This window comes from Hemicordylus capensis, chromosome 10 (assembly GCF_027244095.1).
Source record: "Hemicordylus capensis ecotype Gifberg chromosome 10, rHemCap1.1.pri, whole genome shotgun sequence".
Taxonomy (NCBI): domain Eukaryota; kingdom Metazoa; phylum Chordata; class Lepidosauria; order Squamata; family Cordylidae; genus Hemicordylus; species Hemicordylus capensis.
Window position 1 is genome coordinate 1,563,394 of NC_069666.1, and position 27,162 is coordinate 1,590,555.

General features: G+C 46.0%; 1 protein-coding gene across 1 annotated transcript in view; it reads right to left on the bottom strand.

Annotated features, from left to right (window-relative positions):
* The window catches only part of PIAS1 (protein inhibitor of activated STAT 1), a 42,937-nt gene extending 28,322 nt beyond the window's left edge, over positions 1 to 14,615 (bottom strand). Inside the window, exon 1 of the mRNA XM_053272659.1 lies at positions 14,512 to 14,615. Within this exon, the coding sequence (XP_053128634.1) occupies positions 14,512 to 14,535 (24 nt within the window). The 5' untranslated portion in view covers positions 14,536 to 14,615. The remainder of the gene's footprint in view (positions 1 to 14,511) is intronic.
* Between the last annotated feature and the right edge of the window lie 12,547 nt (positions 14,616 to 27,162).

A 27,162-nucleotide genomic window follows, 5' to 3' on the forward strand; every position in this document is an offset into this window, starting at 1 on the left:
CAGAGGTGAATGTCAATCTAATGCTCAAGGACCCCCTCCCATCAGGTCATGGCCCACCATGGTTAGGGCATCGGAGCATCACATCTGCTCAGACTCCTGGGAGTTCTTTACTGTGGTGTCTACATGTCTGGAAACCACATGGTTCTGTGGTCGCCAGGAGTCAACACTGACTCAACAGCACAGCTTTACTTTACATGTCTGAGAAGCCTACACCACCTGGTTGCGGGGCTGACACTTGTACCCAAAGGAGATTCCCAGGAAAATTAGCCCACAAGTTTGCAATATCTTTCCAGCTTTGGTTCTTATGGCTATGGAATTCAACTCTGCAGAAAGTATTTAATGGCCATGAAATTCAACTATATAACGCTTCAGTGCAAAATTTTATGCACCCTCAAAAGCAGCAAGCAGGCTCTTAAATTAAAAAAAAAAAACCCTCTGTAAATTGGTTTTAACTGTCTTTGTTTTGCAAAAGTGTTTTAATTGTTTTTGTTTTTATATTGTCACTTGGATTGTGTACACCACCTAGAGATGTATATATCAGGCAGGATATAAATACGATAAATACTGTAAATAAAAGAAAGCTGGCTCTGAGTCAGCCCACAGAGTGTCTGCTCTGAAATCCATTCCCATCCAGCAGAGATTACACTGCAGAATCTATACCCATCCTTCTCCCCTCCCCGCAAAAATCTACCCTTACAACACAGCACACTATACACAATTGCAAGGGCTGGACACAAATACAAAGGTGTAGAGCAGATTCTTGTGGATTGCCCAACAAAACAAAAATTTCAAGTTACAAAATGCCACATTCACCTTGATGAATAGAAAAACTGCAATACAATATTTTAAAGCACCATCAAAGTCCATTTATCAAGAGTCATTTAAACAGGATCACTCAGTTCCTACTGGAAATGCAAATGCCCAGGGTAGCCTTAAAACCCTAGGGAACACTAAACATGGCCTTGATTCATTCTCTCTCTCTCTCTCTCTCTCTCTCTCGCAAATTGATTGGTGATTTTCAGAGGGTGTATCAGATTATTCCCTTTGCCTTAAAATTCAGGCACTCTTTGGAAACCATCTAGGGAAAAAGAGTTTGTGAATGACCTCCTTGGCCGTCAGAGAATGAGAAGACCACAATTTTTGCTACTAGGGCCCACCCGCGTCCTCTGACATCATCATGCCACCCAACGAGGTGAGGCTTGCCACCAGACGTTTGCAGATGTCCACTTTTACCAAGCCAGTCAACTGGCAGCTTTGTCAGTGATCCCCACTTTAAGATGTACCCCTAAAACACAGGTGTCACAGGGCACTTGGAACCACCCTCCCTTCCAGGGAAAACTGTGCTTCAGCTGCCAGGTATCCGGGGTCCGCAGAACTAAAGGGAAACAGCCCCTGGCCTCTGCCATGGACTGGAAGGCTGCTGGGCTGAGGACATCTGTAGACATGGTGCTGTCATCAGGTTTGGGATTATTGCAGTCTGCTGTAAGATGCCCTGAGGATCCTTTGATCCAAACGGGATGGGTGGGTGTGTAAATCTTAAGCAAAACATTTCATAGAGTGGAGCAGAGGAGGGAGAGAAGGCAGGCCATTTCTCAGACGCCATATTCACAGTATCAACTGGTCCTTTCAGTCTAACTAAAGCATTGCTTGTTTATACTCAGTCATTGCCTCAAAAGTTGAAGGCTACATTTAGTCTGTAAATAAGAACCCCATATTTCCTGTTTGGTCACATAACTTTATACCACATGAATCCTCATGCAGTGGCTGCCGGCATTATTCATGACCAGAATCTTGTCATTTCTAGAACCTCATCAGCAGAATCGTTCACCTTCTCCACTACAGAGAGCCTCAGCCAAGCCACTTCACGCCCATTTTCTCTATAAAGCACTCTGTAGTATATGAGGATGCTCCTTTCATAACTGAAGTATCTCAAGCACCAGACCAAGAGCAGCGCTGCTCCAATATTTCATCATCTGCTCCAGCCAGGAAGTGCTTGGTTCACCTGTTTCCTCCTCCATCTCTACAGCTCTGGCACAGAAGGGACTCTTGTTCCGTTTCACAGACACAGCCTTCACAAGTAATTCATGTCCATAGAAGAACATCAGCCACTTCAGTTTGCCACAACGTAAAAACTTCACCAGGCATTCAGAAACGTGCAGGGCTTGATAGTTTCAGTTGCAGGGCTTGATAATTTCCAAATTCCTGCAGAGCCCTATCACTAGGTCCAGCTAGAAAGATAACCTCACAAATCTCTTTGGGGCCTTGCAAGTTGGGAGGGTGAGGAATGCCCAGGAAGGTCCTTATCAGGAGGGTCCACCCCCACACGGACTGCATTTTGGAGCCAAAATGGACAGGCTACTGCTAGGATCACTGTTTTGACACAGCTCCAGCCAAAATGCCAAGCAGCCATCTTAGTGAAGCCAAGTGTGTGGACATTGTTGAGTGCAGGCCCTAGGATAAGGAATACTGTTTGGCCTGGAGAATAAGCACATGCAACCCACCCTCTCTGAGCTGCAGAGTGCACAGTCTGGAGCGGGGGAGGCAGGGTTCAGCCCCATCACTGATTGTCCTGCATTCAGGTTCTGAGCTCAGAAACTGAGCAACTGAACTAAGAGCAACTATTAACTCAGCACTGTTTTCACACTGTGTACACAGCAGCACTTCCTTGCAATCCCAGAAGTGTCACCTCCCAATTCTAGCTTACTAAAGATAATCTAGAGTAGGGGTTCTCAAACTTGGGTCCCCAGATGTTGTTAGACTACATCCAACCAATCATCCTCAGCCACAATGGCTGGAGGCCACTGATAATGCTGGACTACAACTTCCATCTTCCAGAGGCCATTGTGGCTGAGAATGTTGGGAGTTATAGTCCCACAACATCTGAGGACCCAAGTTTGAGAACCTCCTTCTCTAGAGGGCTGCTTGCTACAAGTATCAGTGACTTGCCATCCTAGAATCTCTCTAGAAAACCTGATAAAAATCCTACACATTGCAAGACTATGTTCCATTTGACTGACATTTACTGACATCGTTTTACAAGACATATGGTTGGAAATCCAGGTTCATAACGAGGCCACCAAGAACAGCAGCAAACTCTTGAAGGAGAATAAGTGATCCTTTGCTATTATGCACTGTCTAGCATTAAATCCTATTTATAAGATTATAACCTAAGCATGCCATTAGTAAGGAATTATAACCACCGCCACCCAACTGCTGAGGAGCTCGAAAATGAAACAGTTTAAGAAAAATTTATAGACACTCGAGTCCTTGCCTGACAGGTAGTAACTCTTCTCATTACCTTCCTGCTTGTGGAATGCTAAGAGCCCAGAAGTTGTTATAAGTCAACAGGGAAGGGAAGGAAACACCAGGGGTGTGTGGTGGTAAACAGATCACATGGCTTCACCTTTAAGGAAGATAAAATTAGTCTGAAAGAAGCATCTTTCCTTCCCCTTCAACTGTGTATGCAGAACACAGTGAGACCGTAAAAGAGGGGGGAAAGAAGGCAATCTTCTTTCCAAGAGGACATGACATCTTCGATCATCCCACCAAGGCTTGGAATTACAATTACAAAAGCTAGCAGGCCATTCTGTAAAGCACTCTGGGCTAGAGGAGAGGTTTCTGGAGTAGCAGTAGAAAGCCTGAAGCAGGCCCAGGCTAGCTTCTCTTGTGACTCCATCACCCTTTCGCTCCCAGGAAGGCCTAGCAGAAGGTACCTAGGGCACTCCAAGAAGGAGGCAGGCACTGGAGTACCAGGACAATTCTACCAGCACACACAGGAGATCAGAAATGAAGTGCCAAGGAGGAAGGAGCAACGCACATTGGTTGGGATTCTACCAACAGCCCAAAGACAGATGAAGAGAAGCACAACTTCGGGCACACAATCATCTCCCCATGATACGGCTCTATAAAAGTAATATAGTCAGCACACGAGACAACCCTGAGGCTTTCCACATCACAGCATAGACCCAAAAATATCTGGAAAGACAAAACAAGGAAAAATTCAAATTCCAGCCTAACTTGGACATGACCCTTAAAGATGCAATCAATTATTGCATTTTGATTTCTGAACCAAAGGGTGGGATTTCAGGGCAGATTTTCAAAGCTGCCAAGGCCAGAAGCAAAGCAGGCAAAATGGCCAAGCCTCACCCCATAGGCCATCAGCACCTTTTAAAGTTGCAATTCTCTTTATATTTAGCAGAGGGAGAACAACAGTCTGTATTTCAACCTCAGCACAGCATTTTTCCAGTGGCTGTTGCTGGGGTCTACCTCGTGATTCTTTTTAGCTTGTGAGCTCTTTGGAGGGTGGGAACCCTCTTATTTTTCTTTGTAAATTGCTCTGAAGCCATTTTTGTTGAAAAGCAGTATGTAAATATTCTTCATCATGCTCCCACCAAGCACCACCTTGAGAGCACTTCCTGCAAGGCTGGGGACCCTGGTTTTGGAAGCCAGGGGTGGCATACATTCAGCAAGTATGTCTCCTACATCTGCTCCCCAAATTCAGCACTTGAGGGAGGCAGAATCCTCCTGATCAGGGCAGTTTCTTCCCAGCACAAACCACCTGGCAACTCTTCTCTGTCACGCTTCATTTCGAATGAACGGAGCAGCCAAGTTTGCCAAAACTCCCTTTCATTTCACATGTGCCTGTGAAACAATCCTCTCTCCATGCCTCTATGATGTGAGGGTCCATGCCTGCATTACGTTACAAAGTGGAAGATGTTTGAGATTTATTTACTGTTGGATCTTTATTGTTATTTTTGGTATTAAACAAGGCTGTGGGATATAACAATCTACTTTATTTTAGTGCTAGGAAAATCAAGTCATCTCTACTGGCATTTTCCATCTTTATTACCTCTGTTGCATTTAGCCATGCAGATGGGAGCTGTTTTACACTGTTATTTGTTAGCCTAGTTTAAAGACAAGTAATTGCAGAAAAATACATTAGCATTAGACACAGTCTTGGTGTATACCATGGAGTGTCTGCGTGGAGAATTAAAATAGCTTGCAAGAATCAAGACAAGGGCGGGGGGAGAATAAAGATGACATACTTCCAGGGAGTTGTGATAGGCTTGTCAGATTAATTTTCCTTTTGTTTAAAAAGAAAATGAGTCTTTGGCCCCTAGTTCCCCTCCATCCGACTGGAGAAACAATGTCATTGCTTTGCGAGCCTTCTGGCCCACAAGCCGTTTTCAAAAATGAGCTAGATTCAGAACAAGTGCCCAACCCTCCAGTCAAGATGTACATTGGTGGCACCTTCTTCACTCTGGAATGCCTATAAATAACAATAAATAATAAACTTTATTTGTTAGCCGCCCTATAACAAATTGTTCTCTGGGCAGCTCACAACAGAGGATTAAAACATACAATAAAAACACACAACATTAAATCATAACAGACAAAGGCCTGTTATATTTATTTTTAGCATTTCCAGGCTGAACTCTGCCTTATCCAAGAGGTTATCCACAATGGCTAGGATCCAAAGAGCTACTTTAGGGACACCCAGCATCTTGCAAACACCCAGTGGAGAAGTTCTGAGGAGAGAAATTCAGGATGGTGAGCAGAGACCTTTTGAGCAAATACTTTGGCAAAGGGAAGAAGGAAATAGGAATGGAGGGGGCAGGTGGGGGAAGAAACAAAACAATTGAGTGGGTTTTTTTACAGCGGGAGTGCTGCTGCTTTGAGGGAAAGGATTTTAGGAACAGAAGATGAGGCAAACACTGTAATGGTTGTTAGGGACTGGGTTAGAAGCACAGGTGAATGGCTCAAAGAAGGGGTAAAGTTTTCGTCAAGTAAAAATGAGAAGTCCAGACTCCAGAGGCACCCATTTTGTGAAACAGCAGGAGATGAGAGATGTGGGTGGAAAGGAGCTTTGCTTAGCAAAGCAACAGAGCTAGAAGGAAGGGGAACCTAACTGGGGGCAGTCAGCAAGAGACCTCCAACAAACACTTCAGAACTAGAGCAGAGGAAGCAAGCAGAGGGTGTGAGCTAGCACCAAGGACGGGGAGGTCAGACGGAACTACCAGGAAGGGAAGTCAAGGCTGAACACAGCAGAATCAAGGCAGGGGAGGAAACCACCAAGGAACATGGGGGGTGTCCAATAGAGTGGAGGTCATGGAAAGTGGTTAGTAGTTAGAGAGAAGAAGAGAAAGATGAAACAATTCAAGGAGAGCAATCCATCATTGGATATAACAGAATCTGAAACACACACACACACACACACACACACACACACACACACAGAGAGAGCGGGTTCCATATCCCACATCTTCAAGCCAGCCCTAAAATCCAAGCTCTGCTCCATAACCGAGGAGCTGCCGTCTTGCCCAGAAGAACTGACAGTTTTGTGCCAGCTACAAATAAGAGCCAGATGTTGAAGACATTTTACAGTTTGTTGAACCCAAAACATGACTAAACTCATTTTGAGCAAAGTTTAACTCCATCAAGACATCTTGAGACCACAATGAAAGATGCACCATTTCATCCCATAGCATTCGCACTTCAATATAGACAACACCCCCCACCCCACAAGTCTTGGGGGAAGGTCCAAGGAAAACAGACCTTGATCTGAAACCAGAACTAATTGATCAAATTTAACATACATAGGTACATAGTGGAAGAACTTGAATGCAAAATCAGCAACGAAGTAGCATAAAGGTTGTTTTTTAATTCATTTTTCATCGCCATGGCATGGAACATTGATGTTTTCAGTAAGCTATCCACAGCATCCCTCCAGTGGCTGTTGCTGGTGTCTGTCTTATGTTTCTCTTTTAGATTGTGCACCCTTTGGGGAAAGGGGGCCATTTCATTTATTCATTTATATCTATGTAAACCACTTTGGGAACTTTTGTTGAAAAGCGGTATATAAACATTTGTCATATTCGTATTTAAAACTGGCTTTAGAGCTGGCTATGGAGTTGAGATAGCCTTGGCCAGCCTGGTGGATTACCTTTACCAGAGAATCGACAAAGGGAATGTAACTCTGCTGATTCTTTTGGATCTCTCAGTGGTGTTCGTTCGATATCATCAACCATGGTATCCTTCTGGATCGCCTGGGGGAGCTGGGGATAGGAGGCATTGCTTTGTAGTGGTTCCGCTTCTATCGCTCAGGTAGATTCCAGATGGGGGAGCTTGGTGACAGTTGCTCCTCAAAACAGGAGCTGTTATATGGAGTCCATCAGGGCTCCACCAGTACATCTGGTGGCGACTCCGAATCAAGCCTTCTCTGCAGCTGCTCCTGGAATGCACACCTGGCAGAAATCCGTAGCTTGAATTCATTGTTGGCTTCAGGAGAGCCCTTAAGATCTATCTGTTTGGTCTGGCCTTCCAGGGTTTTTAAACTGTTTTAAATGTTTTAATTCTTAATGGTTTTAAACTGTTTTTAAATTGTTTTGTAATGAATGTTTGACCTTCTTGATTCTGCCTTCAACCTAATCCCCACATTTCAGGGAAGTCCCTACAGATCTCAACTAACTGCTCTCTCCTCGTCAACCACCTCGACTGCAAAAAAAGTGTCTCCAAGACCCAGTAGCTCAGTGTAACAGCTGCATCCCCCTCCCCACTTTTAACTAAAAGCAGCACGCACAACAGGTTATCACCATTACTTCAACTACAGCAATGCTAATGATTTGCGCTCAATTTCAGAAGCAAACACTTCAAAATGTTACCCTACAGAGATTTGATCCCGTATATACAGAACGAGCCATGCACGGCATAAAAAGATTCTCAACGTGGAAACAAGGCTTCAGATCAGAAAATAAAGGAGGCACAAACAACCTCCCTACAACAGGGCTTATTGCACCACAGCCTGTTCTAGAATTGAATCTTTAAATGGTTTCTATATAATATTCAGTATTGTGTTTGCCTATGAATTATACATTCTTTAAATTCCCCTGCCAAACTATTCAGCATATGTAAGGAAGATATTTTGGTGTCTCATTATTCACCATGCAGTCTCCTCAACTTTACACCGGGTTTAGGGCCTCTGCATCAGTACTACACCTCTCACAGTGGGGAAGAGAGAGAAGAGCCAGCTTGACTTCCCCTCCCCCAGGCCTGGGGAAGGAGCTAAGGATCTCAACAGTATCTTGAGGATTCATTGTGGAAGTCATCTGAGCCCCATTCACGCTGAAGCAAGAAGTGGCTCCAAGCTACTTTTTGCATTGCTTCCAAGCTCCTAGTCCTCCTTGCTTAGACTGGCATGCTCCCACTCCACCTTTAGCTCTTGCAGCCTTCATTGCTCCTTCACCCCCTCTACATTCTCTCCACACAGTCAGTTGCTTTGTTCCTCTTTCCCAAGACATTCCAATAACTTCAATACATCTGCTGGCTGCCCTCCTTCTTCCAAGACCTCTCTGGATTAACACCACAGGCTTCCTCTATGCTTTTTTCAGAACTTGCTTTCTCCCATCACCTTTTCTTCCATCTGGCTGACACATACCTTGCTCCTAAACTTACTGCATAAAAACAAGCCCCACTGATTCCATGAGGCTTGCTTCCATGTCGAGCATTTAGTACCAAGAGCTGTTATTTCTGCAGCATCAGGATCACAAATACTATGTGAACATTAAATAATAAACAAAGTGTTAAAAATAATTCATGCCTCCTGCAGCAGCAACCACCAATGGCTTTGGGGGTTTATCGGCAATACCTTTAAGCCAATGAAAAAACTCATTAAAGCGAATCTGCAGCCTCTCTGAGCCAACAGTTACCGGCGTACCCATGAATAAAAATTCCACCCCCATATCCCTGCAAATATCACTGATGAGAGCTCCTAATGAAGTGTAAAACCCTTCACAAACAAGTATGCACACACTATTCATATTTATGTGTGCATGAAATTTGCAATCTAATTTTTATTGGCAAACACACTGAAGTACTGTGTGCTGGATTATTACTACTATTTTTTTTTTAACACAGTGATGCACAGCTGCTTGTTTGATCTTTGCAACTCCAACATGAAGAGAAAAAAGCATGAAGAATACCTCGCTCAAAATTCATTCAAGAACCACAATGCATTAAACAAATGAAAAATCATAACTAGCAGGATGTGATCTACTGAACTGCATGGAAACAGCTACTCTTTAGAATTCTTGCAGTTCAGTTTTTGTATCCAAAACATGGGAATTAAGATAGATCTCTACAATAAGAATTGTTTAAGCAGAGTTGTAAATCAAACACAAATTGGGGGCTGCTTCTTGAGTTGCTTTGCCAGTGCTATTATAAAGTTATATTTCCCCATTCTCAAAGATCTATTCATCACTATTGCTACCTCCTAAAATTCTACCAAGTGCCCTCCTCATACCAGAGAGATGATCCAGCAACCTTTGTAGAACACATTACTAGATATTTAACTTTAGAGTTTGGTAAGAAAATACATTGCTCCTTAAAAGTAGAATACACAACCAGGGATCCTTTCAATTCCCAAAGGTACTTCCTGAAAAATTGAGAAGGAAAAGCATGGATGCCTCCCAGCCTGGGCTTTCAATACTGGCTTCCAAAGACAGCATCATGAATGACAATTGAAAAGCATTTTGGAACACATACAAAACTGATCTATATGTAAGTTATAAATACCCAGAACTGCGCAATGGAGACATTAGGACACAAATCGCACAACATAGTACTCCAGAGTTCGTATTTCACTTATATGCTTTTCCATGCATAAGGCCTTATGTTGCCACACACAAAAAAATGTAATTAGAAATAGGAAATTCACCTAGCTCTCAGAACAAAGTGCTGGGTGAGTGAAACTAATATCTGTCTCATAAAAATAAAATTTGAAATACACACCAGGCCATTTAGTCAGAACTGTTCTTCTGTCATTTAAGTTTCTAGACCAGTACTGAAGGTATAACACCTCAGAATGTCTTAACAACTTGTATACAATATCCAAATAACTGGAAGCTTTGGTCTTTATTAAGAAAAATAAAGATCAGGCAAATGGATGATCATATTTTTCCTGGAATTTAGTGGTAACTGGTGATCAAGTTTAATGATGTAAACTTGGTGTATGCCCACAAAGAAATACTATGTCCAACTAGAGTAAATATTGGTGAATGTTGGGTTCCCAGAAGTAACAACAACCACCAAAAAAAAACCCCAAAGGCTAGTATCTACAAAAAGTTATTTTTAAAAAAGATGTTTACACTGATCTTAAGAAGCATGCCAACAGGAAAAGGCCAGAAGATTTCAACAGACTACTAACCAAGATGTTAGAACTTATTGCTCAGTGTACAGTAGGCAAAGTGAATAGTCAAGATTAGCTCGGTGTCAACTTGATCCTGTCGGACACTCCACTCTTTTTGGTCTTCCAACTCCCTTTCCTGGGGAGCATCCTTGAAGATATTAATTGCATGCAACCACAGTGATAGCACTTTGACAATTTACTGCTGGTCAGAACCCCTCTCAACCATTCCCCATAAAGCATTTGCCCCATCCGACACTTCAGATGGGATATCTCACAAGACCCACAAGCCAAGCTGCAATCTCACATTAACTCAGGGAGCACAACAGTTTGACATTTCCCGAGCCACAGAAGCACTGTTCTTTTACTAACGTGCTACACACACACACTTGAAATGCCTTCCCGGCAAACTAGGATCAGGTTTGATTGTCCACTGATGACAAACTCCAAATATAAATAAGAGGCCCCAATGCCTGCTCCTATGAAACCACTTTCTGTTTTTGTGCTTGAGAAGTTCTGTTTTTCAAGCCAGCTTCACCACACCAAGTCTAGTAGCTCCCTCCTCAAGCAACAGGACAAAATTGACTAGTCAGCTTCACAGGTATGCCTCCAAACCCCGAAGGGCAGCAGCAAAGGAGAAGAACCATTTCAGTTTCATTACGCTGATGTTCGAGAAAGAAACGTTGGACTTATTGTGAAGGTTCATCCTACCAGAAGCAAAGAAAGGAAGGAACGGGGGATCTGGTTCCCAGGGCAGGCTGGGAGAACGGGATAGACTTCCTGTTACCTGAAAGGTACCTGAGAATTCCTGTCTACTGGGAGCAAGTGGTGGAAGTTAACCCTTTGTGAACAATAACCTCCTACTCCGAGGGAGAAAGCAAGAGGAGACAACAGCAGAGAAAGGTGGGGGCGGGGGGTGCAATGGAAATGGAAAGCTAGATGGCCTGAAGGGGCTGAAAAAGGGGGTCAACAAAGGCATGGTCCTAGTATGACAGTAACTGGGTAAAAGATAAAAATCATGTAGTCCAAAATACAACTTCATATTTCAGGTATTAAAAAGCAACACACGCACTCCACAATGCTATCCAGTGAAAACACACACAGTTCAGTACTGTATTTACTTGAATCCAAGACTAGATCTCCCCCCCCAAGTTCTTTGATTTTACAAGGGGATCATCTAAAACACAGAGTCCTCTCTGCCTTTTAGGTAAATACAGGTATAGCCTGCATTTAATCTGTATTTTAAAGGGGGTCCTCTTAAATTCAGAGTAATCTTCTATTCGGGTAAATACAGTATTACTTGCCACAATTAGGGTCTAGTGTTTTCTTAAGATTCCAGAGGGGAAAGTGGGGGGGGGAGACATGTGTGTGTGTGTGTGTGTGTGTGTGTGTGTGTATTCCCTCTTTCCACAGGGGCAGAGAACGAAGAGGAATAATTCCTTTGCTACCAAAGTCAATCCAGCTTTAAAGCTACTCTAGTAAACATATCATTTTAGTCAATAAGAGTCAGTCACCAACACCTTGCTTTATTTACTGCACAAAGATTAATGAAGCAACACCCAGTGTGAAGGAAAACAAATAAACCTTTTCACGCTTTACAAAAATCTGCCTGCCATACATAGGCACTTGACTTCCTCAGGTCTCTGACTGCAACACCAGCGAGATTCCACACACAAGCACAAAGGCAATGGAGGTTATAAACAGGATCTATTCATTTTCACCTCACAAAGAGAACTGCCATCACTCTGTACACAGACACCAAAGAAAGCAAATCACCTTTTTGAAAAGCCAAAATGGGGGGGGGGGGGGGGAAGAGAGAGATCTTCTATACAGAAAGTCAGCATGTGAGGTTTCCAGAATCAGATACAGTAAACAGAACAATACTTTTGGAAATAAATTCTAACAAGAAAACATTTGACATGCCTTTGGATGTGTTATCTGTAAGAGTACAGTACATGTGCTTTTATTTTGCCTTACATAGCCATCATTACAAAAATCTACAGAGTATAGGAAACGCAAATCCTTCACTGCCACTAGACATGTTTAGTTATTAAATGTTTTAAGGTAACTTTCATAATCAGTGGTAAACTTCATGGGATTTAGACAGGTTTTCAAAACAGTTTAACAGTTTATTAAATGTTTGGCTACTTTCAAAATTTCCTCCTATGTTTATAAAGAGTGAATACAATGAGGAATGCTTAAGAAAATAAAATAAAGCTTCAGTACTAGAATGGTTGCTATGGAATCGCAGCAAGAAACTGGAGTTCTAGGGCAGCCAAGAGACATATTAAATCTTACTTATTTAGAGTAGGATCTCATTTCAAGACTTTCCAAACTGCTTTGGTTAATTTAGAAACAAAAAAGCTTTCTTAGGACAAAGGACTGGCAGCAACTACATCTCACTGAGACTTCTAATTTCAGTTTTGAATATGAACTCTTTTCCCCCAAAAAAACTGTCATGCTCAGAGACAACACTAAGACAACTGCAGAGCAAAAAGAGAAGAAATGCAACAAAGCAACTTTCGTTTCCTCTCACTTTAACACAGGAAACTAATATGGTGGGTGTTTCCCTCTATCTATTATTCCTCCAGAGTTTAGCGAATTTTAACTTTCAACGAGACTGTCAGCTCAGGAAGTGAACTAAGAAAATTTCCCCAGCACATCGCTTAAGGATCTAAGAACACCCCAATGTCCTACTCTCAGCTTCTTGCTCTCTTGAACAAAAAGGAGTCCTCGATCATGTCATCTATGATTTAGAATAAGATCTGAGTTTAACAAGACCCTCGAGAAGTAGAAAACCACACGTACACACCCCAGTTTTGTTTACTTCCTTGCAGAGGCAGCTATGTGCTCACACCCATAATTCAGGTCCCCTGTATCCTGCAAGAACATCTGCAGAGGGAGTAAGAAAAACATGCACACAAAACCAGACTCACACACGCTTTGCAATCCAGTCCATATATGACAGGAGGAGGAGGAAACAGCAACATGCACCAGAACCACCCACCAGAACTAGATCCAGTCTTCTAAAAGTGAAAGCTGGAGGTCTCCTCCTGTGCACTTCCACTCCCCTCTCTCAGCCCCCTGCCACAAGAACACATGGAGAGCACATTTCAAAGTGCTCTCCTTCTGAGAGAAGAGAAAAGGGGAAGTAGAGATACCCCTTTTACCAACCCAGGGCCACGTTTTCACTGTTCAGCAGGCTTGACCAGAAAGAGCCACCCTCCTAGTCCCAAGACTGGGTGGCAACATGCCCACCCCACCGCCTGGGAGACCCCGAAAGCAGGACCGACCTACGACCCACACGCAGGACCACAGCCCCTACTGCACAAGCTGTACGTCCAAAGAGCCAAGCAGCCCCCACTTCCAGAGCATCCCAGCCAGACTCACCCAGACCATTCGCTTCTGGGGCAGAGCAGCCGGGGAGAAGCGACAACACCCCAGGGGCATGGGGGCCAGTGCCAGCCTGGGAGCAGAAGCCCTCCCAGCACTCTTGGGCAACAGGACCAGGAAGAGACAAGAAATCCTCCTGACCCTTCTTAGAGGAGAAGGTCTAAAGCAGGGCGAGGGAGGTTTTAAAAACACAACATACACACACACACACACACCCCTCTCTGCAAAAAAAGGGAGAAGCAGCCACCCACCAAAAGGGGCCGGGGGAGGGCAGTAAGAAGAGCCGGGCTGCCCTGGGGCACCCACAACATGGGCAGCAGTGGGGCAGCCATGTCTAGCCCTGATCAATTGGCGGGGGGGGGGGAGAAGAAGAGGCAGATGAGGACCCCAGTGCGGGGGGCGTAGAAAAAGCCAGCTGGGGAGGGCCGAGAAGGGGGGAAGGAGACCAGACTCTGCGGCTGGGACAAGGACTCCTCCTCCCCACATTAGGGGGACCCTCCTGGGATGCGGGGGGGCTCCTCCTTGCCGGAGGCACTAAGCCCCCACCCCACCCCAGATCCGGGGGTCCTCTCAAGTGGGGGGCTGGGGCACCTCTTTGAGGAGGGAACTATGGGGAGGCGCGGCGGGGGAGGGAGCGGGGAGGAGGAAGAGCGGCCCCCTCGTCCCGGCGGGGGGGGAGACAAGCGCCCTCTAAGGGGCCTGGGAAGCACTGCCCCCCCCTCAGCGGGGCTGAGGGGCTCTTCTCCATGGAGGAGGCGGCAGCGGGGGGGCAGAACGAGGACCCCCCCAGCCTCTCCTTCCTCTCCCGCAGCCGAGCCCCGTGGGGGGGAACCGCTGCCTCCTCCTCCGCCTCTGCCGCCCCCCACCCGAGCTGCCTGTGGGGGGAGGGGGGCCGCCGGGGGGGGCGGGAGGAGGGGGTCTCGGAACTGCGCCTTTACCTTTAGTTCCGCACTGTCCGCCATCTTGAATCGCGGCGCGCAGGCGCAGTGGGCCCGGCCGGGAGGCCGCCTCCCACCAGCCCCGGCCCCGCGCGCTGCGTTTGAATCCACGGCGCGCGCGCCGCCATTTTGTCCCTCCCCCCTCCCTCCCTCCCTCGGGGCCTCCTCGGAGGGGGCGGGGGAGCTCTGCGCTCCCTCCGCCCCGCCCCCACCCACTCCATGCCCCCATATGCAGCAGCCAAGGAAGGAGGTCAGCCAGCCAAGGACTGGAGGAGCCTCTTCTAGCCTCCTCCCAGGAGGAGGAGGAGGAGGAGGAGGACCCCAGCCCGGCCGGCTCCTCCGGTCTGCCCGATTACGCCCCGCTGAAAGTTCAGGCTGGGACTTGGCTGAGCAGGCGGAGAGCAGCTGGCCCTCTCCATCCCCTGCACAGCGTCCCTCCAGTGGCGGCGGCGGCTGCTGCTGCCTGGTGTCTCTCTTAGCTTTCTTTCTTTCTTTCAAAGATTGTGAGCCCTTGGGGGACAGGGAGCCATTTCGTTCATTCATCCATTGATTTCCATGCAGACCGCTTTGGGAACTGTGGTTGAAAAGCAGCATATAAGTATCTGTTGTATCCCGACATTTGCAGACATGCACAGTAGGGCTGCCAACTGCCCCTCAGGACGCAGGAGGTCCCTCATTTCAGGGATGGAATGTGCCTTGGTAATTCTGGATTGATTTGTTCTAGGATCCATTTGTTTGTTTGTTTTCCTGGCTGTCCATGACATCCTCAAAAGTCTTCTCCAGCACCCAAGTTCAAAAGTGTCAGTGCTTTTTCTATCTTACAACTCCCATCATCTCCAGCCACAATGGCTGGGGATGATGGGAGTTGTAGTCCAGCAACATCTGGAGGCCAAAGTTTGAGAAGCCTTATCAGCCCATACATGTACCATGACCTACCAGTTAGCTCTGCACACACCACTCTACCGGATGACTGCCGGGAGCAAAGGAATATTAAGTGGAAACATACAGTACAGTACGTTCAAGCTGGAATACCACTTAGACCATCCTTTGAACTAGGGAAATGGGCCTTTACTGTCCCTGGGAATACTCTTCCCTCTAATATCATACTGACATCAACACACAGAATTGTGTGTGTACGTTTCCCATATACATTATTGTATTGTACACTTTAGATTTCATTTTAGATCAACTCTGCTCTTCAGCCAACAACAGCTTGTACATAAAACCAATACAATCAATTAAAAACAACACCAATCAAGAGGACAATAAAAGCGGAGTGGATTATCACTGTGCTAAAACCAAGATCTAAAGGGCCAGGGCATATAAAGAGAGTTTATCTGATGCTGAAAAGGAAACCTACTCAGTGTTAGCCTGGCATTCCTAGGGAGAGAATTCCAAAGCTGGGCCTCTGACCCTGGAAGAGCTTTGCAAGACGCCTCTGGAGAAGAGAATAACGCCACCTAGGCAGGTTCATGCAGAAGGCAGCAGTCTTTCAGGGACCTGAGTCCCAAGCTGTTTCAGGCTTCTAAGGTCCAGCCCAGCCCTTTCAATTCTGCTAGATATGGACTGGAAGCCAGAGCAGTTGGGTCAAGTTACGAGAAATGCGGATCCAAGAGTACCAGCAAGCGGTCTAGATGCCATGTTTTGAACAAGCTGAACAGTCTTCCAAGGCAGCCCCACACAGGGCACAGGGAAGCAGCCCAAAAAAATGTGACCAGAGTGTGCATAGTTGTGGGGCTGGGTTATTGCTGTCCAGGAAGGGCCCATAAGTCATGCCAATGTCCAAGCCGGGAAAAGGTGCATCCATTTGTGGGAAGAGAGCTGGTCTTGTGGTAGCAAGTGTGAATTGTCCCCTCTGCTAAGCAGGGTCCACACCTTGGTTTGCATTTGGATGGGAGATATATGGGAGCAATGTCTGCTGTAAGATAATAATCATCATAGAGTATGGACCACCTGTCGTTCAGTGGTAGAATACCTGAAAGACCCAGATTCATTACTTGGCATCTCCACATAGGACTGGGAGAATCTCCTGCCTGTAACCTTGGAGAATCGCTGCCAGTCAGTGTAGACAATCCTGAGCTAGATGGACCAAGGGTCTGACTCGGTACAAGGCAGCATCCTATGTTCCTATGATGACACTTATGTACTTCTGCCACTTTGGGATCAGGCCCAGTGTGCATTGATCTTAATTAGGAGAATTGTCTAGGGATTCTCAGTTCAGAACAGATCTCCTGTGGATAGTGCCCTTGGGGGATATACTGAATTCTGTTTTTACTTTTAACAAGTCTTTCTTGCTTTGGAGCCTCTTAGAATTCAGGGTAATAACCATAATGGATAAATATGATTGCTATTTATATGTTCCCTGTTAATTAATGCTTGGGAAAAGAAAGCTCTCTCTACAGTAAATACTAATTATTATGATACATGTAATTGTCACAGGTATTAGGGAAGTAAAGTCTTTCTGGTGTAGCCTTTTATCTAAACCAGGGATGGGCAGAAAGCACGGCAGGGTCTCCGGGTGATTTAAGCAGATCAGCAAGGGTCTTTGACTCCCAAATGTTCAGTTCTAGGAACAACAAAGAGACCCCTCCCCCCTCACTAGAGTTGCCGTTTCACCCGGATTTCAAGCATCTCACCCAGATTGCTTCGCCCACTCAGAGTCACCCGGATTTCATCTTTCTCTCATATATATATATATATATATATATATATATATATATATATATATAAAGCTAAGCTCTAGCCCATGTAGAAGTGGCGTTATGGAGCAAAACATGCAGTCACTCTTCTGCTCAAAAATTTTTTTAAGCCAATTTACATAATATTCGAATTAGGCAAGCGGATTTGGAAAGCCAGTATATGGCCACCCTACCCGCTCCACCCCCCAAACACACACATGGTTGATGAAATTAAGAAAGCTTGGGGGGATGGCAAGGAACAGATATTTGGGTGCACACAACTCGAGCACAAGACATCTTCTTCAACAGTCCCCCATATTGTTCTTCAACAGTTCCCCCTTATTGTTTGTAAACCGCACAGAGACCTTGCGTTCTGAGTGGTATAGAAATGTATTAAATAAATAAATAAATATTGGAAACATGAATGCAGCCCGTTGGGAGCTCTGAACATCTAGTGTTCCTCTTCTGAAGACCGGGGCTGGGTTTGTTTTTTGTTTTTTGTTTTTTTAAAAAAGCTGTGGTTTCTGGGTTTGATATAGCTGCACTAGTCTGTTTACCACAGATATCAAACCCTCAAAAATTTCAGTTTGGCAGTGAGTGCTTCATCAGACCTATCAAGTGTAAAAAGAGCCTCTCTTTCTACAATTATGCATGCACTTGAGTGGTCTTGGTTCTCTTCATTCCTGTTCTCTGCTATCTACACTTCACAAGTGAAAATTCAGAAGAAACAATTTTTATATAGAACCTTATATTTAGAACCTTATATTTAGAACCTTCCTTCCTTCCAGGGCTTTATCCTGCTTGGATAGGAGACGGCAAGGACATCTGGCCATTTTGAACTGGAGGCAGAATCGGCAATGGTTTCATCCTCGGTAATAAGTTGGACCAAGGGAGCCAGCTCATTTTCCGCCTTCGCTTCTGTATGGTCCCTTTCCCTCTGAAATGACAACAGCGTTGTTCAGAAACATCCCCAGATCACAAAGCAGCCAAGAGAAAGGGGACAGTTAATCACAGCTCCTAATGTAAGACTGTGAAACATTACCCTTAATTAAAAATTTTAAAAAGTCAGAATCCTCTCTCAACGGGGTGTTATTCCTAAAACTCAGCAACGGCTCAAATAGTTTGCTCTCAATGCCTTGAATGCACTCTTTTGATTTGTGGGGCCATGGGGAGGGAAGGGGCATAGGTCTTCGAGGAGGCTTCCCCACAACGGCAGGGGCGGATCCGGATCTGAACCCAGACAGAGCAGGACTTCACTTCACCAGCCCAAGATAACCACCGTGCAAAGTTCCAAAATAGCAGCATCCAGTCTTGCTGCCACATACATATAATTTTCAGGTGATTACTGAAATATAATTAGCACGGCCGGCTTTACATGCCCTGCTGGAGATCAGTCAGTGCTGAGGCTTCCAGCTGTAACTTGGCTTCATGCCTGACAGAACGAGAGTGGGAGCAAGAGAGGGAAGGAATGCACTGGGAAGAAGAAGTGAGAAGAGAGGAGGAGAGGAGGAGGAGGAGGAGGAGGAGGAGGCAGTTCCGAGGGGTCGAGCAGAGCAGGCATCTCAGCCATCAGACTTGGCGCTTCCTGGCACAGCACTGCCCTTTGGGTGCTCAGGGGAAGCGCCCCTGCTTTGGATGCAGAAGGCCCCCGGTTCCCTCCCTGGCAGCATCTCCAAGTAGGGCTGGGAGAGACTCCGGCCTGAGACTTTGGAGAAGCCGCTGCCAGTCAGTGCAAACAATACAGAGTTAGGTGAACCAAGGGTCATTCGGAAATTCCATGCATTCCTATGGCTATTGGGGAGGATTTCAGTGGGCATTTCCTGTCATTAATTGTAGGATGGGGCTGTGAGGCCACAGTAAAAGCATCTGCTTCTTCGCATCCAGAAGGTCCCAAGTCAAATCCCTGGCAGCATCTCCAGATAGGGCCTGAAACTTCTGCCTGGAACCTTGAAGAGCTGCTGCCAGTCAGTGTGGACAATACTAAGCTTATTATTTAAAAAAATATGTATCCCCAGGGGTGTAGCAAGGTTGGAGTGGGTCCAGAGACAAGATTTTAAAATGGACCGCACTCACTGAAGCTCAGCTCATGAAGTAAAGAAATCATAAATGAGGCTGAATAGCGGTAACGAAAAGCATAGTAAAGTTTATTTTTATATAACCTATGTGCCACAATAGATCATCATCCTAAATCTTTTTTTTTAAGGTTCTGTAAATTGTGGACAATGCAAGTCATCTAATGGTACTAGAGAAAGACATGCTGTTCTGGTAGCTCCAGGTCTGAACACCCACATCAGTTTCAGAGGATGGATACAACTGAAGGAAGCCCAGACGGGTGCGTGGCTGGGGGAGTCAGTCATGTGACTTGCCTCTGGAGGGCCCCCAAGGCAGTGGGCCCCCAGACAACTGTCTCCCCTTGCCCTACGATAGTTACGCCCCTGTGTATACCTCGCCCCTCCAGCCCACACCTGCTCAGGGAGGCTCACAACATTAACAATACAGATACAAGATAAAGTAAAAGATTAATACAATTAAAATGAGTTAAAAGACCAAGCTAAAGCCACATTTAAAATTACAACCTTCCTTTAAACGTTAAAATTAAAAGTGATTGATAAAAAACTAAAAACTACGAACTAAAAAACCTACCAGATAGAAGCAGCAGATAAAACATTTTGAAGCCTCTTTAAAAGATAAGTCTTTCACTGTTTTTAAAAAACACTGAGCTGGATGGACAGAAGGTCTCACTACGTTTACCAACTCCTGTCCTGTGCAAAGCCTTTGCCCATCAAGGCCGCACCATTCATTTAAATATAGGAGGCTTGGAGCAGTTGGCTGGATTTCAGCGCTTTGAGTTTCCAGTTCATTTTGATTGTTGGCTAATGTGAAGTCTTTACTCCATGGCTCAGTCAGCCAGCTTGCTCCGAGAAGAGGGGAGGGCAAAGGCCATTTCACTACATTTCAATCAAATCAGAGAAGGGAGCAAGTTCTCAGAGGACACACAGCCCTAACACAGGAATGGTGGGCATGCAAGTTGGGCGTGTCAATGGGTGGCTGGTGACTACTAGCCATTTTCCACGAAGTCTAACCTGACTTGTAGGGTGAATGTGAGGATAAAGGGATAAGCCCCATAGACCTTGTTCTGAGCTTGCTGAGGGTGGGGTGAGATGATGAAACAAAGAAATGAATACAATGAGGCACACATTTGCCCAAGTGATATTACTTAAGGCAAAGGGAAATACAATATGAAATAATTGCTGGTCTTAATGTTGGTAACTCTTGTGATTTAAAAAATGATGGAACACCCAAACCAGGCAAGCCGGTTAATCTGACTTGGCCTGTGCTTAATCCCTGCTGAGGAAATATTAACGCACACACTGCAGCCAGATAACAACAACAGCATCGTGATTAAGACAAACAAGGCTATTAAAGTCGAGAAAGAAATAATTATCTGTGTCCAACGTTTACAAGGCAGAGCCAGACTGCACTTCTGGCAGCCCTCGTTTGTGTGCCGGGGTTCTCAGACCTGGGTCCCCAGATGGTGGTGGCCATTGTGGCCGGGGATGATGGGAGTTGTAATCCAACAACCGCTGGGGACACAAGTCTGAGAACAACCCCTGCCAGACAGAGCAGGACTGTTCTCACGACCAGCCAAGGTAGAAGAGCTGCGTGCATTCCCAATCAGCCGTCGTGTTTGCAAAGTTCAAGGGAGGAGGAGGAGGAGAGAGCAATCGTGTGGGAGCTGGGGAGGACGGACAAAGTCAACACACATTCTGTCCCCAGCATTTTATCAAGGATGTGTAAAAAGCTGTCCTAGCCAGCTCCCAACTGCCACATCATGATCTCTCTCACCTCCTCCTACTTTGATCTTTGCAAACAGTCAACTGCTGATCGGGACCCAGCAGGGCTCTTCTACCCTGCCCAGTTGCTCCTCCAATCGGGGGCAGAGCTACTGGTGTTCCAGGGTGCCCCCGGAACAAGGGCCCTTCCGCCCCTCTGGGTCATGCCACTCCCCCCTTCTCATCACCACCAGCCAATTGGCCAACCTCTGCTGCTGCCGCCACCATGTTTCTTGCTCCTTCACGCCACCTGTCTCCACCGCTCATGCATGCGGGAGCAGGAGGTGCTTGCAAGCAACGCATGGGCAGCAGAAATGGAGGAGGAGGAGAGGGGAAAAGGTGGCATGCTGGCAGGCAGAGGAAAGGTGGTGCTCTGGAAGAGGCAAGCAGGCAGCAGAGGTAGCAGAGGCCAAGGGCAATGGGAATGAACACAGGGGCCAACGGAGATCTATTCTGCATCCCCACCAAGGCCTCCCACGCACTCATGATGCCAGCACCTCCAGTCCAGTTCAGGGTTGTGAGAAAAGAGCTCGGACACCAGCTCAGCATTAGAGCAAGAGGACAAGTAAGAGCCTCCACACCCAAAGCACCCACCAGATTTCTCCCTCCTTTTGCTGGGGTTCCTGGCTCCTAGAAACATACAAATACAAGAGTGAGAGAGCACAAGAACATGAGGAAATCGTAATTGCCCAACAAAACATTAAGAAATCGCAGCCACACATCAGCGTTTTGGCCTCTTGCCCAAATCGCCAAGTTGTAATAGTGACGTCTACGTGAACGTGTATGTTTCAAACAATAGATCCGAAGGGTTAACAAACCATCTTTCTGGGCTTTGAGATGCTGCATCTGTGTGTGTCCCAGCAGACAGCATAACCGAAGAAGAGGCATCCCCTTCTGTGTGCTGAGAAAATAAAGCATGCCTCTTACGAGGCTTCCTGCTGACTCTTGGGGACTTTTGCAGGCAATTTCTATATAAAAAATTGTCTGCTAGCTGATTAATTGGGGGATGGGGATTTTAAGTGATCAAAATTAATGGAAAACTTTTAAAGCATTTATTCCAATGGCCACACTAGATGTTATGGTGGTGGGGTCAGAATTACCAAGGAACTTCCCCTGGGGATGAGGTAAGGAGTTTGAACAAGGAAGAAGCCATTCAAACAAAGGAAGAAGTGGGACTGAGCGAGTAACACGAGTCCATGTTTTAGTGCAGCCATGCATGGCTAAAGAGGTGCCTACAGCAAAAGTTCTCAAACTGCGGTCCATGATCTCCGTCCAAGTGGCACACAGAAAGATTGCAGGACAGCTGAGAATGCCTGTGGTTTGCTCTGCACTTTATTATTATTTATTAGTTATGTGCTTTGATTTGTAGAAAAATGGTTTAAGAGGCCTGCTGAGATCCCAAGCAATTTAATCATCATCATCATCATCTTTATTTGTTAGCCACCCCATAACAAATTTTCAAGTGCTCCATGACAAAAGCTTGAAATTCTCTGGCCTAGAGCAAGTCACTCTCTTCCAATCTCAGTTTACTATCCGGAAAGTGGGAATCATCATCATCATCATCGTCATGGTTTTTAAAGGACTGGTTAAGGGTCAGTTTGCACTAACACTTTTTGTATGTTACAATCAGTGTAAGTCAACTTCCCCACCACCACCCCGGTTGATATGCAGAACTGGTCTACTGTGGCCTTGTCAAGCCCAAGAATGAACCCTGCTAACTGAGCAAAGAGGCACTTTTAAAAAGTGGTGGTTATCTTTACTGAGCAGGGGGAGCAACTGGCCCTATCCATCCCCAGCACAGTATCCCTCCAGTGGCTGTGGCTGGGGTCTATGTCATGTTTCTTTTTTAGATGGTGAGCCCTTTGGGGACAGGGAGCCATTTCATTTATTTCTTTATATCTATGTAAACTGCTTTGGGAACTTTTGTTGAAAAGTGGTATATAAATATCCGTATGTATACATGCATGCATTTATGTATGTAGAATCTCCCAGAAGTTCTCCGGCTCTGAAAGCACCATTGCTTTTGATACCTGAGGCTGAAACTCCCCACACACTGGTGGGGGGGGATCTCTCCAAAACGAAGCATGTTAATGCTTCTGGGAGACCATTTCAAAGACTCTTTAAAATGTGGCTTCCAGAGAAGGTGGTGTGAAGTAAGGATTGCAGCGAGAAATGACAAGGGGGAAAGAAACTCCCCTCAGGAGAAAGAAAGCTTCTGAAATGCTTCTCTAAGGCTGCATTTAAAAAGTTAAAAGTACCCATTCAACCAGACATCAGACTGATTTTCCTATCATCATCCGATGAGGATTTCTGTCAGTTGATGCCAAATTAACAGTAAACTTACGTCAGGCAACTTAGCAACAGTTCAACCGATAATTAAGAAGTGGCCGTCAGCTTTTGCCTGAGTCTCTGCTCATGTCTCTCCTGCCGCCTGGCCTCATCTGTCACCATAAAAACCCCTTTCCCCAGCTTGTTCTTAATTTTAAGTTATTCCAAAGCAAACTTACTGCAGGTAACAAAATGTACTCGAAGCATTTATGTACCAGTTTTAATTGGTTCTATATCTCAGAATGCAAAAAGGTACAACAGATTTTATCTCACAGATTATAGAGAGTGTGTATTCATCACTAGAGGACAGAGAAGAGATAAAAATCAAGGCCAAACTTTGCCATCGGTGTGGAATCTAAATCAACAGTCTAAATGTTAAATCAATCTAAATTAACAAGAAGTATTAAAAAAAACAGAGGGAAGGTATTCCGTTAATTGTAAGCCACCAATCAAGAGCAGCATGAAAAATTTAAGAATAAAATAAATGTTAAGTATTCAGAAATCCAAGGAGAAGAGTATGTCCCCAATTAAATGAAAGTTAGCTATGACAAAGTTCAGTCAAAAGGAATGGGACCTTATATTGGTCACGGTTCATTGTTTCAATGGGATTTAGCCCTCAATCCCTTTAGGACAAAGGACGCTGCCTTCTAGCAAGTCAGGCCATTAATCCATCTCCCTTATATGGAGGAGAGGAGAGCTGGTCCTGGGGTAGCAGGCATGACTTGTCAGAAGGTCCCAAGTTCCCTCCCTGGCAGCATCTCCAAGATAGGGCTGAGAGAGACTCCTGCCTGCAGCCTTGGAGAAGCCACTGCCAGTCTGTGAAGACAAGACTGAGCTAGAGAGACCAATGGTCTGACTCAGTATGTGGCAGCTTCCTATGTACCTCAGTAATGTCTACTACACTGACAGGCAGCAGCCCTCCAAGGTTACAGGCAGGAGTCCCCCCCAGCCCTACCTAGAGATGCTGCCAGTTAGACCAAATCTGGGACCTTCTCCGTGTAAAAGGAGCTTCTACAGCCCCATCCCCTAAGGGGGAATGCCTTACAGTGCTCCCACATGTAGTCTCCCATCCAAATGCAAACCAAGGCAGACCTTGCTTAGCTAAGAGGACCATTCAAGCCCAGCTCTCCTCCCTGGACTGAGGCTCGCATTCCTTGCAAGCCTTTTAAAGATCCCTCCCACCTCTCTCTGCCAAGGGAGTCTTGTACCAAGTGCCATATGCATAATCAATCCACAGCTTCTCCGAGCCAAGTTCAGCAAGTTCCTCTGTGTTTCTAATCTCCAGTTCCCTTCACAAAGAACTTCTTGTCTGTCTCTTTGGCTCCAAACACACAAAAGTGGTTTCCCCCCCCTCCCCTGTCCATCTTCTGACCAGATGCTTTCAAGGTGGGCAAACAGATGGATTGTTTGGATTTGTCCGACTACCCAGCAGGAATCTTGGGGTAAAGGATGCATCATGCAAAATACCAAAACAAAGGGTCTTTCCCCCCAGAAAGCTAAAGGGAAAGCTACTCATCCCATCTGCTCAGCTCTGCTCACGGGTTTTGCACATTTCTGTAGCACTTCAAAAACTTCTCAGTGCTCTTAGATCCATCTGGGATGACAGTAGGACTAAAAAATAAAAAATGAGATACCGTGCCTCTGTCATGCCCACTTTTGATACTTAAAACAAGCGTGCCCTTTGCCAGACTAGCATAACCCTAGCATCAAAAACTGATGGAGGGTGGAAATGAACCACTGGAACGGAGTATTTTGTTAGTACGCTCTGTGCTGTAACAATTGCTGGGCCATCCAAGAACCCGGCCGTGCTCTTGGAGAGAAAAGATTGTTTCTTTCTGTGGTTTTTTCTCCCTATTTCTGTTTTGCTGGAAAAATAATAAAAAGATTTAGAGAAAGAGAGAGTAAGCAGATTGAGCCGTCTGGTCTACTTGACCGGCGTTCCTCCTGCAGAAGCAGACAGTCCTCCAGTGAGAATGTGCAGAACTGTGGGAAGTTGTCGGCATATCCGAAGGCATGTGTGGAGACATTAACAAATGTTCCCCAGAAGAGAATCCCCAAAGCCTTGGAACTGCAGTGCAAATGAACTTTGACGGTGTGTGGGGGTGTGTGGCTTATTGTGATGTATACTGGTCATAGACTGCAATAAAGGATTGATTTTTTTAAAGTATATATTTATATATATATATGAGAATATGATTTGGCAGGGTGTGTACCAATGCAGGAAGTGAGAGAGCAGTAGGAAGTAAAGAACTCTAGTCTACAGTGTTTGCAATCACTGCGGGGGTTGGGGGTTGGTGTGGGGGGAGAACTAGAGCCCCAGGCGGCCGAAAGGGCCTGGTTTCTCCTTTCGCACGCAGTCATCATGCAAGATGCTTGCATGATCTAATGCCTCAACTCTCTCCAGTGTTAAGCACCCCAGTGCGTCCAGGACAGCTTGTCCCAGAAACAAATGGAAATAAATGGTTTGTCAGTTAATTACAGTTTGTCAGTAAATTACAGCCCGCTCTCTTATCAGCTCTGGGCTGTTACAGAACATACAGTAATACACTGAACCTTTTAAAACAAAATCATTAGGAACTGATAACAACTGAAAAATACGTTTCTCTTAGCAAAGTTATACACAATGGCCTTAGGAGGAAACCCAATGGGAATGCTACACAATCGAAAACTCCAATGAGGCCAATTGCATCGGGTGGGTATGCCTTTCGTTGAGTTAACCCAACCCATTTTGAAAACAAGTCCCACCCACTTCCATCCTGAAGGTCCTTCCTAGCTTTACTTGGAGATGCTGCCACGGACTCAACCTGGGACTTTCTGCTTGCAAAGCGTTGAACTAGGGTCCCTCCCCAAAGCTCCCTGGGGTGGGATTGAGCAGGAAGTGGGGCTCAGGAGGTGGGGAGCAGAGCTGGCCCAGATGCACAAATGGCCCAAGGCAATGGCTTTGACATCAATAGTTCTAGGGCAGGGGAGGGCAAACTTGGCCCTCCAGCAGCTGTTGAACTATAACTCCCCCATCACCCTTAACCACAATAAATTGTAACTGAGGATGATGGGAATTGTAATTCGACTACTGCTGGGGGGCCCAGTTTGCCCACTCCTGCTCTAAGGTTGCCAATGAAGCAGCCATAAGGAAAGAAGGCTGTAGGGTCACAGGGTTGTAGGGTCACAGTGTGGCTATCATTCCCAACATCTGGGGGCCTCAGCTTGGAAGCCTCCGGACTAAGGAGATGAGGAAGGAAGCAGCTGGACTTCCTCCATGGACCTCAGACAGGCCTGAGTCTTTGGCTCGGGCTCTGCCCTCTGGCAAGATCCAACGCCTTCTGCACACACACACACGGGTCATGTTTCCGCTCAGGGTGCCAACACCACACACATCTACCAGCCAGGGTCCCTCCCACACACCGTTTCCACCCCTGATGTTATTGTGTGTGCAGTTCTGCTCCTTCCCCAAGAGAAAAGTGGGGCCAGGAGGGAGCCCGTCCCTTGAGCAGCTCCAGACAATCTTTTCAGGGTCGTGAGCTGGAGAGACGCCTCACTCACTTGCTGCCCCACTGGCCCTTTGCGCTCAAGAGGCTGGGCAGAAGCAACAAGCCGGACCTGACGAAGAATAAAATGCCGAAGCACTTGAGGCATCCAGGGGAAGTCACCGCGGAGCAGCCGGAGCAGGGTGCACCACAAGGACATTTGTGAGCTTCCTGGCTCCGGAGCACCATTCCAGACAGCCCGTTAACCCTCGCAAGGTTCCTCTGCAGCAAAGGCAGACACAGAAGACAGCCTGGGCTCAAGAGCAGTGGTGCCTTCTGGTTCGCTGA